Source organism: Alosa sapidissima, chromosome 10 (assembly GCF_018492685.1).
Source record: "Alosa sapidissima isolate fAloSap1 chromosome 10, fAloSap1.pri, whole genome shotgun sequence".
In the NCBI taxonomy this organism is placed as follows: Eukaryota; Metazoa; Chordata; class Actinopteri; order Clupeiformes; family Clupeidae; genus Alosa; species Alosa sapidissima.
The window spans coordinates 14426592-14445459 of NC_055966.1; the positions used below are offsets into that span (position 1 = coordinate 14426592).

General features: G+C 43.3%; 2 protein-coding genes across 4 annotated transcripts in view; both read left to right on the forward strand.

Annotated features, from left to right (window-relative positions):
• The window catches only part of cdk14 (cyclin-dependent kinase 14), a 173830-nt gene extending 167852 nt beyond the window's left edge, over positions 1 to 5978 (forward strand). For all 3 annotated transcript variants that reach the window (XM_042106533.1, XM_042106535.1, XM_042106534.1), the window contains one exon: positions 5399 to 5978. The gene's annotated coding sequence lies outside the window, so the exon portion shown is untranslated. The remainder of the gene's footprint in view (positions 1 to 5398) is intronic.
• Positions 5979 to 12674: 6696 nt separating this feature from the next.
• On the forward strand, positions 12675 to 16739 carry fzd1 (frizzled class receptor 1). Its single transcript, XM_042106532.1, has one exon. It carries the CDS (start codon positions 12998 to 13000, stop codon positions 14657 to 14659), a length of 1662 nt encoding a protein of 553 aa, XP_041962466.1. The 5' UTR covers positions 12675 to 12997; the 3' UTR covers positions 14660 to 16739.
• The last annotated feature ends 2129 nt before the right edge of the window (positions 16740 to 18868 follow it).

The following is an 18868-nucleotide window of genomic DNA, read 5'->3' on the forward strand; positions in this document are numbered from 1 at the left end:
GAGCTCTCCAATGTCACATGAGCTGGATTGATTTTTTCTTCTCCTTTGTTCCACGTTTGTTTTGCTTCTTTTGTTCTCTAAAGGTAAAGGTGGGAAAGATCAGGACCTCCGCTCCTCCACTCCTCCCCTTGCTCTCTCATCTCTCTGCAGCTGATGTGAACTGTGTGTGTGTGTGTGTCTGTGTGTCCTCATCAGTGTGTGTGTGTCCTCATCAGTGTGTGTGTGTGTGTGTAGTGAAGTACCCTGAGAGGACTTTCTTGAAGGGACGGTGTGCTTCACACTTTCTTAGAACACTCTCTTGATCTTTACCACTGTGTAGGAAAAAACAAGCACACATTTTAGCCTAAATTTTTTTTTGCGCATCTGTTTCTGGAGAATTGCACAAAAATTTGCATTTAGATGAAAAGGCAGTGTAGCTGGTGTGAATTTTCTGCTTGATGTAGCAGAGTTCACCGGATTGGTGGAAGTGTGTAGCAGGTGAGTGTGTGTGGCTCATTAGTGCAGGAGCATGGAGCTGGAGAAACCAGTGGGAGTGAGCTCATGGAAACCCAATACCAACAGCACCATTATAGTGGCATCATGGACTTTTACAACTAATGCTGACGGTAGTTATATTCTATGGAAGCCCACAACTTCATGTAAAACTTAGCTCTGTGGTGTTTATAAAAGCCAGCGTACATCATACCCAGTCCCCATTTCAGGTTGTTGTCGTGTCCCTCCCGTGAGGTTTCCACCCTCTCGTGTTCTCAGAGGGACACTGGCAGCCGTGACGGCAGGTTTTAGTCTGACACTCTAGCCGCCAGCCTCCAAAACACTGTCTGAAATGATCAGGGAAACCAAAGTGGACAAACCAAAGTGTGTGTGCCAAGCCGTCTTGTAACAGGGGTTCTGTTTAGTGGCCTAGCACTCATCACCGGGGTTACAGTAGTGATGGGCATGCAGCGGCACGACAGCCCTGGTCACGTCTCTGTTGCCTTGGAAACCAAACATGGCAGTGGCCGTAACCTGGCGTCACTAGGCCGCTAATGAGTGGAAAGTTCTCTCATGTGCTGCACTCCTGCAGAGAGCCCTGGCTATGTTTGATTTATTTATCTGCCATTTCATTATTTTCCCATATACATATTTCTTCCCGCTTTTTAAAACATGTAGATGAGAGTGGAGGCATTTGTTGAACGCAGTTTGAAAAGTCTTTTGGCTTGTTTTTCAAAAGAGAGGCGCATAGCAACCAGTGGATGCATTCTAATTTGGAACTCACACACACCCACACACATACACACACACACACACACACACACACACACACACACACACACACACACACACACACACATACACACACACACACACATGCATATCTCATTCAGATGCATCCTCACTCTCCCTCTCGCTCACACAAACACACACACACACACACATGCATAATCCATTCAGATTTAGATGCATTCTCACTCTCCCTCTTGCTCTCTCTCTCACACACACACACACACACATAAAGAGCCTTATTAAAACATCAGCCCCCTCCGCGGCTGAATGTGTTGGGCTGAGTGGCGTTTAATGGCTCTCTGACTCACTTCATTACACGCTTTCAGACATGACGAGTCCCCCCCACAGCACCAGGGTCAAAGGTCATGACCCACCAGCCCCACAGAGGAGCAGCCACGCCCCCATCTCCCCTGTCGCTGAGCTCCAGTGAAACTCTGTCAACTACAGAGCAGCCTTGTGTCTAACATGGAGAGCATCTGTCTTAAATGCTTTTCACATTTCCAATGTGAACAAAAAAATGAAGTTGAGTGAGTGTGTGTGTGTGTCTGAGAGGGAGATAGACAGAGAGAGAGAGAGAGAGAGAGAGTATAAGTAGGAGAGCATGATTATATGTTTTGTGTCACCATTTATATTTATAAGTTTCTGCAGTACAGCTTAAAGCATCTCCCTGCAGTTTTATCAGTGCAGAAAATTGGAGAATAAAAATGAGTAATTCACTTTTATACTGCACTTCTATCACAGAACAATGGGAGGGTGGCTTCAGCAGTGCTCACTGTTTGAACATGGCCCCAGAGAGACTACCGGCTAGAGGCTAGCGAGCGTGTGTGAAAGAGAAAGAGAGTGTGTGTGTGTGTGTGTGTGTGTGTGTGTGTGTGTAAAAGTGATCGAGAGTAGTACAGAGGGACATGACGAGACATGGTTCTCACCATGAGATTGCCTCCCTGTGACATGCATATAAATCCTGAGACATTTTCAGACTTTATGTAAATATTTTCTGTTCCAGTGAGAATTTTCAGAGCTTGTCCTCAGCCTTTTCTAATAATATTAACTCCGTTGAATTTATGTCCTCGTCTCCCTCGATTATAGTATCCGTTTTCAGTTAAACATACACATCAATCGCAGTGTAGGGAGTGAATTATACTGCCGTCCTCTGCTACTTGCACTTTAGCCGATGCTCAGCCTCAGTGACGTGAATGGTGGTCACCTCAACTATGACAGTTCTCAGACGCTGTGTCTAGAAGCTAAAACCTCACAGAGTACTCTTGTCCCACACATGTGCTTGCCCACATGCACACACTCAAATAAACACACCGGTGCCCTGCCTCAAAGTTGGTTTGTCAGTTTAAAGTGCATCCGAATCCATAGACAACAGCTGGCTTTAGCAGGCACTGATAGAGCCTCTGAATCCTTCCTACAATTCCCACCCACCAGCTCCATCTGGTTTGGGATGGGACTGCTGGCACACACACACACACACACACACACACAGACAAGGACAGAGAAAGGCACATATATTCAGTCATGCACGCACATTCTGTGATTCTCTCTTTCTTTCTCTCTCTCTCACACACACACACACACTCTCTCTCTCTCACACACACACACATAGCCCACTTTTTCTCTTTGATCCTGCCAAAGTGGAACTCAACATCTGTTGGTCTTAAATCAGACCTCAGACAACACATTCCTTTGTTGACTTAGACTGGTTATGATACTGTAAAAAAGAGAGGGAGAGAGAGAGAGAGAGAGAGAGAGGACATAGGTAGGGTGTGGACAGGGGGAGCTTTGACATGGCCCATTAAAAGAGAGAGAGAAAGTGAAGAAGTGAGGAAGTAAGCAAGGAAAGGCACAGCAGTCTTTCAGTCTCTCTCTCTCTCTTTCTCTCTCTCTCTCTCTCTCTCTCTCTCTCTCTCTCTCTCTCTCTCTCTCTCTCTCTCTCTCTGTGCAGCTGTTCTCTATACACTAAGCTCAGTGGTCTCCGTCTCTATAGACTCCCTCCACACATTGCCCTTTCTCTTCCAATAGGAGGACAGCACGGCAGATTGATCTTACTAGTATACGGAGGGCACTGGCTACTGTCCAGGACTACGCTCTCACTACAACGGGAGCGCTTTCTTTGGACAACCTCCATAAGGGACCAATTGAATGTCCCGTATTGTACCCTCATAAACGCTTTCCCAGCATCTCTTTCCATGAGGCTTGATGGCTCAGTGGCTTCAAAGCAGGCTTCATGAAGGTTGGAAGCCCCGCAGAACCTTAAAGAGGTTTCTTTTTTCTTTCTGTGATGAATCGCTTAAGTACCCGTGTAGTTTTTACGAGTTTTTTGGGGGGCTGCAGCGCTGATAGCCAAACACGGCCGAACAATGAGCCCACATCAGTGAGTGCCAAGTCAAACATTACGGATTTCCACCAAAGGAGTTTTGTGAGACGTTTGTGTACACGCTGACAGGATATGCCATAAAGTGCATTGAGGAAAATGACACAAATGGCCATCGTGGAGCTGTAGTGAAATGACAAAACGAGTGGATGGGCAACACTGAAGTCCAACGGGATCTCTGAGGGCTTGTAAAAATGAGAATGTGTCTTCCTTGTGTTTCTCTCTTACCCTCTTAATGCTTTCCTGCAACATGTTGAAGTATAAAGGTAGCATTGTCGAGTGCCGTCTGGTGTTAAGACGAGCCAACATTTGGAACACAACTACCCACCCACCAAAAATCCACCTCACTTCCAGGGTTTTGGCACTCTCTCTCTCACACACACACACACACACACAGCCGTGTCTGGGTGGACGGCAGGCCACCCTTTTAGTGAGACAGATTGAGGACGGTGTTTCTGTGTTCGTACCCAGCGGTCAGCCAGCCGGACGCAAGGGGAGAGGAGGTGCGTGGCCTCTGGGGCCGGCTGTGCTGATTGGCTGGAGGGCTCCTGGCTCGGCCCATGGGCCGTGAGTCCCAGGCTCATGCCTGTTGATAAAGAGCTGTCCTTCCAAGAGCTCCGATTCCTGGCATCCATCCCATCCTCCATCTGAGAAGACTCACCAGAGCCAAAGTTTTATGGACAGGACGCAGAGAGAGAGAGAGAATGAGGCTGAAAGAGGTTGTGTGTTTGTGCGTGTGTGTGTGTGTGTGTGTGTATGTGTGTGTGTGTGTGTGTGTGTGTGTGTGTGTGTGTGTGTGTGTGTGTGTGTGTGTGTGAGAGAGAGAGAGAGAGAGAATGTGTGTGAGTATGTGTGTGACTGAGTCAGTGAGTGACTGCCAGCATGAATGACAGAAGTGGATAAAGATGAACAGAGGGAGAGAGAAAAAGAATGGAGAGAGAGTTGGTGGGAGAGAGGGAGGGAGGGGTGCAGTGTGAGGAGGGAAAGAGACTGGGAGCGAGGGATAGAGGACACAGGGAGATGCTTGAATTATTTATTAGTGCAGTATGGTCACTGGGCGGGGAGGGGAGAAGAAAGGAGATTAGCGGAGTGGCTAGCCAGCCAAATCTGCTACTCTGTCCGCAGCCGTCCTCCTCCTTCTGTTTACTCCCCTCATCTCTCTATCCCTTGCTTCCCTTCCTCTCCTCTCTCCACTCCTCTCTCTATCCCTTGCTTCCCCCTCCTCTCCTCTCTCCCCTTCTCTCTCTATCCCTTGCTTCCCCTCCTCTCCTCTCTCCCCTCCTCTCTCTATCCCTTGCTTCCCCTCCTCTCCTCTCTCCCCTCCTCTCTCTATCCCTTGCTTCCCCTCCTCTCCTCTCTCCCCTCCTCTCTCTATCCCTTGCTTCCCTTCCTCTCCTCTCTCCACTCCTCTCTCTATCCCTTGCTTCCCCTCCTCTCCTCTCTCCCCTCCTCTCTCTATCCCTTGCTTCCCCTCTTCTCCTCTCTCTACTCCTCTCTCTATCCCTTGCTTCCCCTCCTCTCCTTTCTCTTTCTCTTCTTCCCTCTGCTCTTCAGCATTCTTGTCCTGTCACATCCCGGTTTGGCTTCTTTTTACACTTGAGTGTGTCTTGATAAAAGTGGTGGTGGTGATGGTTAACTAACCCTGTGTGTGTGTGTGTGTGTGTGTGTGTGTGTGTGTGTGTGTGTGTGTGTGTGTGTGTGTGTGTGTGTGTGTGTGTGTGTGTGTGTGTGTGTGTGTGTGTTTGTTGTGTGTTGCAGGTGGAGGCTGAGAACAGACTGAAGGAGAGGAAAGGAGGGTCAGCAAGAAGAGGAGACCAAAATGACCTCTCACCTATCTCTTAAGTTATTTTGTCCAAAAGTGTTACCTTTCTAAGAGGTGTTCTAAGTGTGTGTGTGTGTGTGTGTGTGTGTGTGTGTGTGTGTGAGAGAGAGAGAGAGAGAGAGAGAGAGAGAGAGAGAGAAAATGTATGTCTGAGTTTTTCAGAAATTAGTGTATGAGAGTAAACATGTTCTTTACACAAGTGTGTAGAACATCAGATTTGAGTTTTTCGTCAATAACTTTTTAATTCTTTGTTTACTTTGGAATGTTATAAATATATATTCACATTTTGCTGATGTGTAAAGGGCAGCATTTAAACAAAACAAAAAAAAACACCTGTTAACATCCAGAGGATTCTGACGCATACTGCTTGTGTATGTATCTACCTATGTATGAATGTATGTTAGTATGTATGATAGACATGTACAGAACAACAACAATAATGTCTTGGCTCTAATACTTAAGGGCCATTCACACCAAGAACGATAACAATAACTATAACCATAACAATAAAAGCGTTCACACTGAACAACGATAAACAAAGTCTCTCATTGTGTTAATGATTAAATTCGATGGGTTCTGATTGGCTAGTAGCTTTTTTATCGTTCTGAAAATCGCTCTGAAAGTGATCCCCAACGATATCGTTCTTCATGTCGTTATCGTTATAGTTTATGTGTGAACGCCGTCATTCATATAAACAAGAACGATATTTGTTTATAGTTATCGTTATCATTATCGTCATCGTTATCTTGGTGTGAATGGGCCTTTAGAGTTCACATGTAGTACTCTTGTTTTGTGCAGACACTGAGAAAGAGGGGGAAAGCATTCCATCACACTCAAACCAATGATCACGAAAAGACATAACCGCAACAATAATATCAATAATATAATGATGACAGCACTGATGGAAAGAACAGTAATACTTGTTGGAAATAATCGTCCTTGGCCGTTCATCTCTGCTGTGGCAGATGCAGATAGCCTACTGCAGGATCAGTCTATATGCAATGGGTACCACCAGAGACCTACTGCAAAGGCATAATGTTAGATTGCATGTGCTATAAGATAAGTTTGTGTGTGTGTGTGTGTGTGTGTGTGTGTGTGTGTGTGTGTGTGTGTGTGTGTGAATGAGAGAGAGAGTGCCTCTGTGTATTTGCAGGATGTGTATCTGTGTCTTGACACATGCAATACACTAACAATGGTGCTAGTGTGTGTGTGTATGTCTGTGTGTCTCTCTGTGTGTGTGTGTGTGTGTGTGTGTGTGTGTGTGTGTGTGTGTGTGTGTGTGTTTGTGTGTGTGTGTGTTTAAAGTGGGGAGCAATCAGAAAGGTGAAGATGCCTGATACCCAAGTGTAAAATTGACCCTGATGCATTTCCAGCATTTGATGCGTAGCTCTTTTTGGCCTTCGACAATCCATGCCCATAATTTGCACAGTTGTTATAGGAAACACCCTTTTCAAAATAATTTACCCATCATTATAATGATGATATTAATGCTTTAATCTCCCATTTGCTGCAAAAGAAGACAGTGTAAAAACAACTCGCTGAAGTTGTGAACTAGAACCGCATCAAAAGCGACAACTTAAAGGCCATCGTCCACCATTATTTCCCCTCTAATGTCCACCGCTACGTTCACACCGCAAGTGTTAATGCTCAATTCGGATTTTTTGCTCAGATCCGATTTTTTGTCCGGCTGTTCACATTACCTTTTAAAATGTGGCCTATATCAGATTCCAGTGTAAACTGTTTGGCGTTCCGAACTGACCCTCATGTGCAATCAGACCTGGGTCTGATTCAGGACCTCATATAGAAGTGGTCTAAATCTGATTTGAAAAAATCAGATCTGGGCAAGATTTGAGTGTTCACACTACTTCTGAAGAAGTCTAACCTGGTCACTTGACCCCAAAAACAATCAGATTTGGGCAGATATGTCTGAACGTAGCCTTAGCTTACTTCTACCTAACCCTTTACCTTTGTCCAGCGATGTCCAATCCTCTTCATGCTCCACCTTCAGGAGCCATTTGGATTGGTTTAGAAATGTTTAGCATTGTTAACATTTTCAAAACATTGTTAACAACTGCAATCATTCCTACTCACCGTCTACTTATGGCTATCTCCAGATGCATACTGTATATTTGGCAAGCCAGAAGTGTATGAACTGGTAGTAGTGTGGAGATTGATTGATCTAGCCAGAGAAGAGTAGAGAAGGTTCAGACGCCTCTCTCTGTTCAGGCCACGTTTACTCTAGTGCACTGCAACACAATACTTCCTGATTGGCCGGATGTGATACTGGAAATTATGTCATTTTTTAATTGTTGAAACATCACGTGTTCTTTCAGTTTGGGTTATTTGTATTTTTAAATCTTAAATATATTACTTTTACAATAGCTGAACCATGAATATGTTCTTCTGGGAATTTCAATAATAGCCTAACCAGTATGTTAGCAACAAAAGCAGATCACAAAACAATAACTGAGGACCCTGCACTGTACACTGTAACCACTGATGAACCAATTTAATATGTGCTCTAATATCACCATGGCTTTTTCTACATCTCAATTTCAACAATATTGAAATGAGTTTGGAGTACATTGAATTTGTATGTCAAGGCCACATACACACACACACACACACACACACACACACACACACACACACACACATACAGTACATGAACAACAGCGTTTTTGTCTTGTATGTCTCCTTTGAAGGAGCATTGTTACCATGAGGCTACGGACATCCAATGTGTCCATCAATGGCTGCACTTTGCATTGTGGCCACATTACCACCATGCATTAATGTTTGCTACCTGAAGGTCCTGTCGTCCATTACCCCTTATTGAATAGGACTTATCATTAACAACATCATTACTTTCTTTTGCTGACAAAGTGATTATTTGGGCCCTCTGCACTTTCAGGTCAAAGTGGGTCACTGTACCACCTAAATTCACCTAAATCGAAATGGGCCCGTTTCCCTGCAGCACACAACTAAACAAGATGAGAGGAAAGGGAGCTGGAAAACACTCCACTATCTACACACCAACAACAACACACCAACAACACATCAAAAAACACCAACAAACAACCAAACCGTCTTTTAGTGGAGAAATTCAATCAGAAGTTGCTTATTCAGTGTCACCCCTCACCTGCAGGCGGACGTGTGACAGGTGACACCACTCTTCTCTCCTACACCTCTCTCTCTCTCTCTCTCTCTCTCTCTCACGCGCTTTAGATGTAGACACAGTAACAGCTGAATTATTTTCGGTACGCTCACTTCCCGCATGCTGGCTGAAACTGCATCCTCCATGTAACGCCCCAGCAGCTGCCGCTGCCCAACAGCTTGTGACGGCAGAAACATTAGTTTGTTATTGTCTGTGTCTCGGGCCTGGGCGACGAGACCCTAAAAAGCAAGCACTATATTGTCCTTTTTGAACTTGAATATTCTCACAATACCCTTTCCCCTTAGGCAGGCGAGCAATGGCATAGTTTTACGAAGACAGCTAAGCAGAAATAGGGGAAATAGTAATAACAAAGTGGAAGATTTGCACATTTAGCACTGTGATGGTTCAGACAATAAGAACAATAACAAACGTCCATGATTTCAGTGTCATTGAAGTGTAATCATTTGGCTGTGGCTGGAAATCAGCATCTTAGATGTTACGTGTAAAATTGTGTACATACAGTAACAGTTTTAGAGGAATAGACCCAGAGTTCCTCGGTTTGCAATATTGGCCATGCTATATAGAACGTGCCGTCTGTTCCACCTGTTCTTCTCTGAGACTCTGATTCATCTGTGAATATTTAATCTTTTTGTAACCTTTGTTATCAATAGTCTGTAGGCTGTACATAAAAAGGACGCAAAGATTCCTGTGTAAAACAAATGATGATGAGAATAAGAAAATAAGAAAAAAGGTCAAATAAAAATAGAGAACTGTTGAAGTGATGCTGAGGAAAACATGTCTGCATTCAGAGTCATGAATGTCTTTACCACTCCCATCCCGTACAGAATCGGAATAGGATTCAAACTTTGTGTTAATGTGTATTGGTTAAGGAAAATCAAAGAAAGACTAACTTGCATCCCCGCTCCGCTCAACACTAAAGGTGTTATTTTGGGAAATAGCTTCACTTGCATATAAATATATATAGGGACATATATTTTACTTTTTGTATAATGCACTGAAATAACAAGCGGTCAGGAACATAGAAGTGTTACCGGTCACTTTATATCTGAAAACAAACTTAGTTATATAGTAGAATAGTTATTGCATTATTTGGTACAACTTGTATGTAATGTTATTATGGAAGATGTAATGTCCTTCTGTAAATGTTGTTTGTTGTTTTATCTTAATAAAGTTTATTAATGCTTCAAATATCATGTTGTTATGACTCTTATTGTGTAAACAATGCAACAACCATTCCACACACCATACAGTTGTTACAAAGTGTACCCTCTATGGCTTTAGCTTGCTTACTGGTGGTGAAAGTGAAGACAAGAGGTTCCAGTAAGTGTAACAGTATTAGAAAGCAACTGCATAAATGATACCAGTGTTTTCATAGTGCTTTCATTTCATCTGCACACAAACACACACCCTGTACTGCACCAGGTGGCATATGGAGCGAAAGCCACCTAGATTGTTGACCTGGAACACAGGTCTTAACCGAACCTTCTGTTCCAAATCCACAACAATCTAAGATTCCCTGCTGTATTACTTTTGCATAGTGACACCAAAGCCATTTGCCAGGGGAACAAAGAACCTTTTGAAGAACTTTCTTTTTTTTTTTGTTCTTGTTAATTTAAAACAAGACATACTATAACATTCAAAGCCTCCTCATTTACCTTCCCTGGCATCTTCTAATGTGCCCAGGCCTGTCCACACTGACAAACCTCAGCCCTCGACTCTGAGCCAGCCTGTAAACCAATCCCCCAGCTCTCCAGTCAGCCTTCAAAGTAAACAATGAGCACAACTCCACGGTTAGGAGGTAGGAGACCGGAGACTCTGGAATTTGTCCGTGTTATATTATGAAATCTTTGAGTTCTTTGGTGAAAGCTTCTCCCTGTGTTGTGCTAAACTGTGACCTACGATGTATTAGCAGTCTTGTTTGACGTTAGCTGACTCTGATTACCGGGAGATACTCATTCACACTGCACTGTACCACAGCTCTGTTGTTATACTGTCCTGCCATTGGAGTTTGTGTGTCTTAATTCAAAGCATACAGGGAGGTCAGTGTTTTCAACTGAAAAAAAGTGTGTAGCTGCAGAACAGCATGTGATTTTCTAGGAGGTTAATCCCACAAAAGTCGTTTGCTGCTGTGATAAAAGCAACAGAGTAAAAAACAAGTGATGCTTACATGAGCTAAGGGTTAGGTGGATTTTAATTGCATTTGTTGAACTTTGTAGTAGTTTATGAAAAACACACTTACTGACAATTCTAAGCGAGATGACTGCCATCGTGATTTGGGAGCTTGTCTGGGGATTGCTGAATGGGAGAGAGTGCATTCATTTGAACAATGTGACGGCAGTATGACTTCATTTCCTCTTCTAGAATGTTGTCACACATAATCCACTCTAGAGAGTTGATGACATTTCTAGTGAATAGAGCCCAGGCTGGGAATCAAGCTGCCTCACAAGGAAGCTTCTCAAACATTATCGAACAAAAGTGTGTTAATCCTCAGTGTGATTCTCATTGAAATCTAATATTAATGCACACACAGAGAGTGGACTGCTCAGCAATCCACAAACGACCAGACAACAAACAGCAATCAGAACTGAGATTCATTTAATCTTTAATTCGTCATTAATTCATCATGAATTACACCAAACCACATTTAATTAATGATTAATTACACCAAACCACATTTGAAGTTGTAGTCCTTATTTTGTTGTGAAAGAAATAGCAACATCTCTAATACAAGTTATCCAATGCAGTGTGTGTGAGAGCGGGAGAAACAGAGAAAGAGTGAATGTCTGTGTTTCTTGGTCTTTTTTGTTTGAAAAGTCACGAGTTTAGACACAGGGTCTAAGCAGAGAAATTGAAGGCAATCTCAACATTCCCCTGTCAGTGCAAATCTAGCTCTTTGATTCCCTTCATGCCTGTAACAGACACCCTCTGAAACCAATAGAATAGCTTTAGACACGCTATAGTTTAGGGATCATCTGTATTTCCAGTTTTTAAAAAAAATGTAAATTGGAAATGCATGGCCATAGGGCTGTAATTGAATTTGCTGAACCAAAAATAAATACTGTATGATATAAAAACAGTAAGTGTTTACTCAGGTCTAGATTAACTTGACTTTTATCTTCACTGAAACCGATCACCTGTCAGACCAGAGAGCCAACTGAAACAACTGTCCATGAAAATTGCCATGCAATTGTTATTTAAAAATGTTACAAAGTGCTCAACTCCCCACAATAATGTCAGACCTGGGTTAGTTCAATAAATCACCCATGCATACATCTGGCCTAGAATGTCTATATGGTGATTTAAGACAACAACAACAATGTTGGACTGTTGTACTAGGTCATTCCTTGTTTATATCAAATAGTTACAATCTGATCTGAAATGACTCTGCAGTAGGCTGTTCTCTATGCCTTGTCCACTAAACCAGCTGAAGTAGTCTGAAGGAAAAGGTTTGAGGCCCACTGCTGTGCACATTGCTGGGAGTCCTGATGCATGAATGGCCCCATGTGCCACAACCATCACTCTGTGGCTCATGGAAACAAATTCCTTGCCATTTGCCTTCCAAACATTATTTGGAGATTTTGGAGATTAGACATTATGACTGAAGAAGAAGATTCACTCCATGATCAGTTTAGCAGCTCCTACCTTTACCTCTTCTGTCTACCACCCTTACTGTATGCTGTCTCTAAAACAATCATTGTTGTGGTCAGGGTTAGGGGCATTATATCAGATGATATTTTAAGCATGTACCACTTCACTGAACAGTAGCATATTTGCACAAATATTAGTTTTAATAATACTATTTAATATTTTGATATATTTTATGTCTAATTTTATGCCTACATTAGTTACCAAGCCATTAAAAGTTGTTAAACATGTAACAGATTTTCGAAATTATTTGGTCATGAATTGTCAATTTTTTTTTTATCTACAAGAGAAAATAACATTTATTATTTCTAAAAACGGACAGCGCATGGAATATGTTGACGCTCCCTGGACCATGCCATCTGTTTCTTAGTCCCACCCTTCTTTTCCATATGAAGAGGAGACAGCAGGGCGCCTCGAAACAGGTTTGAACAGCTCAGAGTGTTCACTATCGTGGTCGGACAATCGGGACTGAAATATTGAGTCCACGATTGGGTATTTGTGCAAGGATTTATTCTGGATGTACTTTCCCTATACATACTTTGTTTTTGGACATTCACTGCGTCTCCGTGCGCCTACAGAGGGGAAGCTGTCGTTTTCCAAAGTTTGGACCAGTGTGAATTTAGCGAGGAGGAGGAAAGACTAACCAAGGGGAGCGGAGAAGTAGCTAGCTAGCTGGCGAGCTAGCTGTCTGGGGGGAAGAAACCGCATAGAAAGTATGGCTGTGCACAATGTTCCGATAATGGATTATAGTCAAGTGAGTGGAAAGGTTTTCACTATGTTTCTATTGTTATTCGTTGGCATTTTGGGAGTTGCTGGACAGTATGGAGACCGGGGACTGTCCGTTCCTGAGCACGGCTTTTGCCAGCCAATTTCTATTCCACTTTGTACGGACATAGCTTACAACGAGACCATCATGCCTAATTTACTGGGACACACAAACCAAGAGGATGCAGGACTCGAAGTGCATCAGTTTTATCCGCTTGTCAAAGTTCAGTGCTCTCCAGATTTGAAGTTCTTTCTCTGCTCTATGTACGCGCCTGTTTGCACTGTTTTGGACCAAGCGTTACCCCCGTGTCGGTCCCTGTGTGAGCGGGCAAGGCAGGGTTGCGAGGCGCTGATGAACAAATTCGGCTTTCAGTGGCCGGATAGCCTCGCATGCGAAAAATTCCCTGTTCACGGTGCAGGCGAGTTGTGCGTCGGACAAAACATGTCGGAGAAAAGCACCCCGATCAACCCGACCCCCGAGGTAACAATGCCTCCTGACCGATGGAACGTATTTAAGTGTCCTTCTTCTCTGTCAGTCCCCCCGTATCTGAATTATCGTTTTCTGGGTTTAGATGATTGCGCTGCCCCCTGCGAACCAAAACGATCCCATGGAGTAATGTACTTTAATGAAGAAGAACAAAAGTTCGCCAGAATATGGATTGGAATATGGTCAGTTTTATGTTGCGCGTCCACGCTGTTTACAGTTTTGACTTACCTAGTGGATATGAAACGATTCAGCTATCCAGAGAGACCCATTATTTTTCTCTCCGGCTGTTATACCATGGTCTCAATAGCTTATATTGCCGGATTTCTCCTTGAGGACAAGGTAGTGTGTAATGAGAAATTTGACAATGACTTTAGGACTGTGGTCCAGGGGACCAAAAAAGAGGGCTGCACCATTCTCTTCATGATGTTGTACTTCTTCAGTATGGCCAGCTCCATTTGGTGGGTGATCCTGGCTCTCACCTGGTTCCTGGCAGCGGGGATGAAGTGGGGGCACGAAGCTATCGAGGCCAACTCGCAGTACTTCCACCTCGCAGCGTGGGCAGTGCCAGCCATCAAAACCATCACTATCCTGGCAGTGGGACAGGTCGACGGGGACGTGCTTAGCGGAGTGTGCTTCGTTGGCATCAACAGTGTAGATGCGCTTCGCGGCTTTGTCCTGGCGCCCCTGTTCGTCTACCTGTTCATCGGGACATCTTTCCTTTTGGCCGGGTTCGTGTCGCTGTTCCGCATCCGCACCATCATGAAACACGACGGAACCAAGACCGAGAAGCTGGAGAAGCTAATGGTCCGGATAGGCATCTTCAGCGTCCTCTACACTGTTCCAGCCACCATCGTCATTGCATGCTACTTTTATGAGCAGGCCTTCCGGGAGCAGTGGGAGAAGACATGGATCAGTAAGACCTACAAGAGTTATGCTGTGCCACGTCCGTCATTTCACCATTCTGATATGAGCCCAGACTTCACGGTCTTTATGATCAAGTACCTGATGACCCTGATAGTTGGTATTACCTCCGGTTTCTGGATCTGGTCGGGCAAGACGCTCAACTCGTGGAGAAAGTTCTACACAAGACTGGCGAACAGTAAGCACGGTGAAACAACGGTGTGAATTCAGTTTGGGGATTTTGACTAAATTTCAAATGTGTTTTCCCGAACGTTACACAAAAAACTGATGAACAACCATTTGTGGAATTACAAAGAAACTGTCTTTGATATGTTTATGTTGTAAATATGCGTTTGTAAGATTTTTGTAAGTATATATTTGTATTTAAAAATCTACTTCCAGTCGATTTAAATCATTCATACCGGATTTCGGACAGCAAGAATGCCGACTTGTCTTTTTTATGTACACATCTAAGCTCTGAGGACATTGGTGAGGACCTTTGGCATTGCTGGGAGAAACACATACGATCTGCCTTTTATCACAAGTCTGAATATTAATTATTTGCTTGGATAAGCTGGGTCTGCGCTCTGTGATAGACGGCTGCGTCAAAAGTGATGCGCATGTTTTATGTGAACATGTTCTGCTTTTCCAATACATAAAAAAATGGACATAACATTGAACACTTTTCATGTGAAGCTCTTTGAGACCCAACGTCCGATTGCGAAAGAATTGGGTTGTTATTATTTTTCTTTTTTTCCATAGGAGTTTACCTTTGAGCTTTAAATTAAAGCTTAACGCTTTTCATAGTACAGATCACGTCATTACACACGGGCTTCCACAACTACCGTTATGCTGGTGCTCTTGTTTGGTTTTTTAAACCAGGTGGAATAGGTTTACTGCCATTCCACACCAATGTTTGGGCAGTTAAAAAAAATGGGATTTGAGGGAGGGCGTGGGTGGGGATTGTCAAATCACTTCCAGTGCCTTTGGTTTGTGAGAGCCTTTGAGGAGAGTAGCCTACTTCCTAGAGGCTGGACAGTACTTGGATAGAAAGTTGTCTGTTTCTGAAATGGATTGGATGTCATGGAATCCAGCACATATGAGAATAAAGCTTATGGGGGAAAGGAATGTCTTGGCAAATTGGTTGTGCTGGTCTCCATCCCGTGCTTACCTTAGGAAATGAACCCATCGGATTATGAGTTGTCATAACTGTCCATTCAGCTTGTTGTGGGCTACAAGTATTCTATCTTACAAAAAACAAGCAGAGAAAGAATGCCACTGGAATCAAGTAAGATATGTTATCTTCATTTTTGGGTTCCATTTTAATTATGAGCAGACCAGATTCAGTAGTGATATTATTTGGTTGTGCTTTAAGGGCTGCTGCAGATGTAGATGTTGTGCCAGAGTAATACTTGAAGAGCTCTTTTCCAAAATGGTATATCCACCATTTTAAAGCATTTTCTTATTAATCATTTAATCAAGTAATTTCAGTGGAACTGTAATACAACACAACTGCACTTTTATTGATATTACCTGAAACACACAATTAAATAACATGACTTATTAATGTTTTCAAAAATGGATTTATAACATTTTGGAAAAGAGCTCTTAATTTGGCACATGAGCTGAGTGTGGATATAAAAATAAAGGCCAGGGCCCCCATTCAGTAACCCAGTGGGAAGGACAGCACCCATGTTGCGCTTACCTTCAGCATAATGGCATCCTTGCTCTCTCTCTCACTTACACACACACACACACACACACAATCACTCAGGCACACAAACAGTGCACTTCAGTTTTCCTGTGTGCAGCTAATTAAGGGAAAGTATAAGAAAAATATTTGAGGCGTGGAAGATGAAGATGCCCCTTAGGTGCCTGCATGTGTGTGCTGAGGTGCTGTAGTCCACTATCCCATCCCCTCTCTTCTGTGCACCAAAGCCAGCCGGACAGACTGACACACTCTTCACTGCTCTTGTATTTACTTTGAGTAGTCGCTGGTCGTTGATCCTCAGCAACTGACAAGATCGTTAAAATGGGGTGGAGTTTTTTTTTTTTTTCAGATCCTTTCTGCATGGTCCTGCATGGACCCTGAGAAGTATTTTTAATCACAAAACAACCATGGAAGCCTGTATTCAGTGTGAACTTCACCTCATTGCCACCTGTACTTTGATTTCTTGTTTGTTTCCTGTTCATATATTTGTGATACTACCAAAATAACCTTTATATTTATAGAGAAAAAAATAGGTTTATATATACCATGCCTTCTTTGAAGAATAAAATTCCCAACTTTGTACAAATTGTGAAACTGTTTTGGTTGAGTTTTTTCCAGTATTGTCCTTGCATGCCAGTAGTTGGTAGTGATTTTTGTTGATGTAAATCAAAGCTTACATTTTATTCCAGATATCTAAAGGTGGCTTAGAAGTATTTTTCATCATTTTTGCAGAGAGTTGTTATTTTGCTCTGTGCAGTTACATAGCTAGTGCCTTTTGTGTTATCAAATGCAATCACCTTTTATTTAATTTGTGAACTGTAAACTTTGTGTGATGCCAAACGAATAGCACAATGAATACAATGCAATATTGTAGCATTTCCCAGGGAAATATTTTGTCATATTTATTATTACATCAAAAATAGATGGAAATCATAGGAGCATTGTGTACATGTGTATCACCCTGTGTTTTTAAGATAGTTGAGCTGTGAGCTGAATTTAACTATTATAATGTATCAATCCAATTGGTCACCCTTGTGATTGTGTGTGGTTTGTGTGTGTGTGTGTGTGTGTGTGTGTGTGTGTGTGTGTGTGTGTGTTCACCTCTATTGCTCTCTGTACAGATTAATTTCAGTAGGGCTTCATCACATGTCTAAGTCTGTCCACAATCCACAAAGACATCTGCTTAAAGGGTTGCATCATGTGCTGTTCTCCACAGATGTGTTAAGTTTGGATTTGCATGGACATCATCCCAAATAACATCCTGCTGTAATTTGTCAACCTGATATAGACCAGAACCTTGAGGCTTGGCCTATCTGCAGTGGCCTGAGTTCACAAACAGACATTTGGACAGAAAGGACAAAAATAACCATGAGAGAATTGAATTTAAAGGTATTGTCTTGTGCTATAGTTCTCCAGTTGAGATATTTGTTGCGACTCATTGATGGATATGTTGGAGTAAGCTGTAGCTGTTGCCCTGGGGATCAATAAAGTATCTATCTATCTATTTATCTATCTTTTGATAGTTTTAAAGCAAAACGAGAATGCGTATAATAAGCTCAAAGGTGTAGATGCTGTCATCTGTTTATTATCATTCCAGAGGATTCCCACTTTCAAATTCTCTCTGCTTTTGTTGAGCACAAATGACACTGGACTGTGGCAGAGAAGCACATTTTGGACTTGTAAAGGAAATGAACAATGTGTCAGTTGTGTGTGTGTATGTGTGCTTTCTACCTCAAGCTTCTGGCATGAGTCTGAGTCAGTATGTTGTTAGATAGATAATTTGTTTATTTGTCTTCCTAACGGCAGCCTCTTCTCTATTTAAACAGGCTCACAGGGGTATCAACAGTCTAATTTGCCAAGCAATCGCAGCCTTGACCTTCTGTGGTTTATTTCAGGGAAAGAGCAGGTGGTGCTTGTCCTTTGTGTCAGTTGCGTGTGTGTGTGTGTGTGTGTGTGTGTATGTTTCTCATAGAGGTTGGTCTGAGCATTGCATTCCTGTCTGTCTTTGTGCCTGAGATATGCTGTGGAATGTCATGAGCCCTGAGCGAGAGAGACACCGAGGACCAGGGAGAGAGGGTGGGAACAGCAGCAGTCACGAGAACCCTGCTGCCAAATCAAGCACAACATTATGGGCCCAGCCTGGTATGTGTGTGTGTGTGTGTGTGTGTGCGTGTGTGTGTGTGTGAGCGAGGGAAAGAGAGAGGCTCCGTACGCTTCGTCACGTACGCTTCACAAAAGGCCCATCATTTGCCTGCGGCTCTCCCTTGCCGTGCGCCGTGACGTTCGAGGCTGCAGGCCGATTTAAATTCCTGCTCTGACGCCTGGCACTTCGCTCGCCCCCTTTTCACAGTCAGAAAGAAAAGGCCTCTGTGGCTCCCTGACAAGGTGATGGATGTGTGTTTCAGTCTGTGTGAGAACCGCTGGCTATTCTTAAAGTCAGCATAATCACAGCATAGCATGCTATATTTATTGAGGATAATAACGTGTAGAAGGGGGGGGGGGGGGGGAACTGACCAGAGGCCACTGGGTCCAGCACTGGTCATCCAGCGCCAAGAGGAAGTGGTTCTGTCCGAGCTCCGTGTGGCTGTGGAGCCCCTCTCCTGACCAACCACAGCTAGGCCCTCACAAGTGGAAGAGACATGGCACATTGTCCTGTCACATTTTCGTTCCTTCTATTAATGTTTGTTTCCTGGTGATATCCCGTGCACACCTCGCATGGTGGT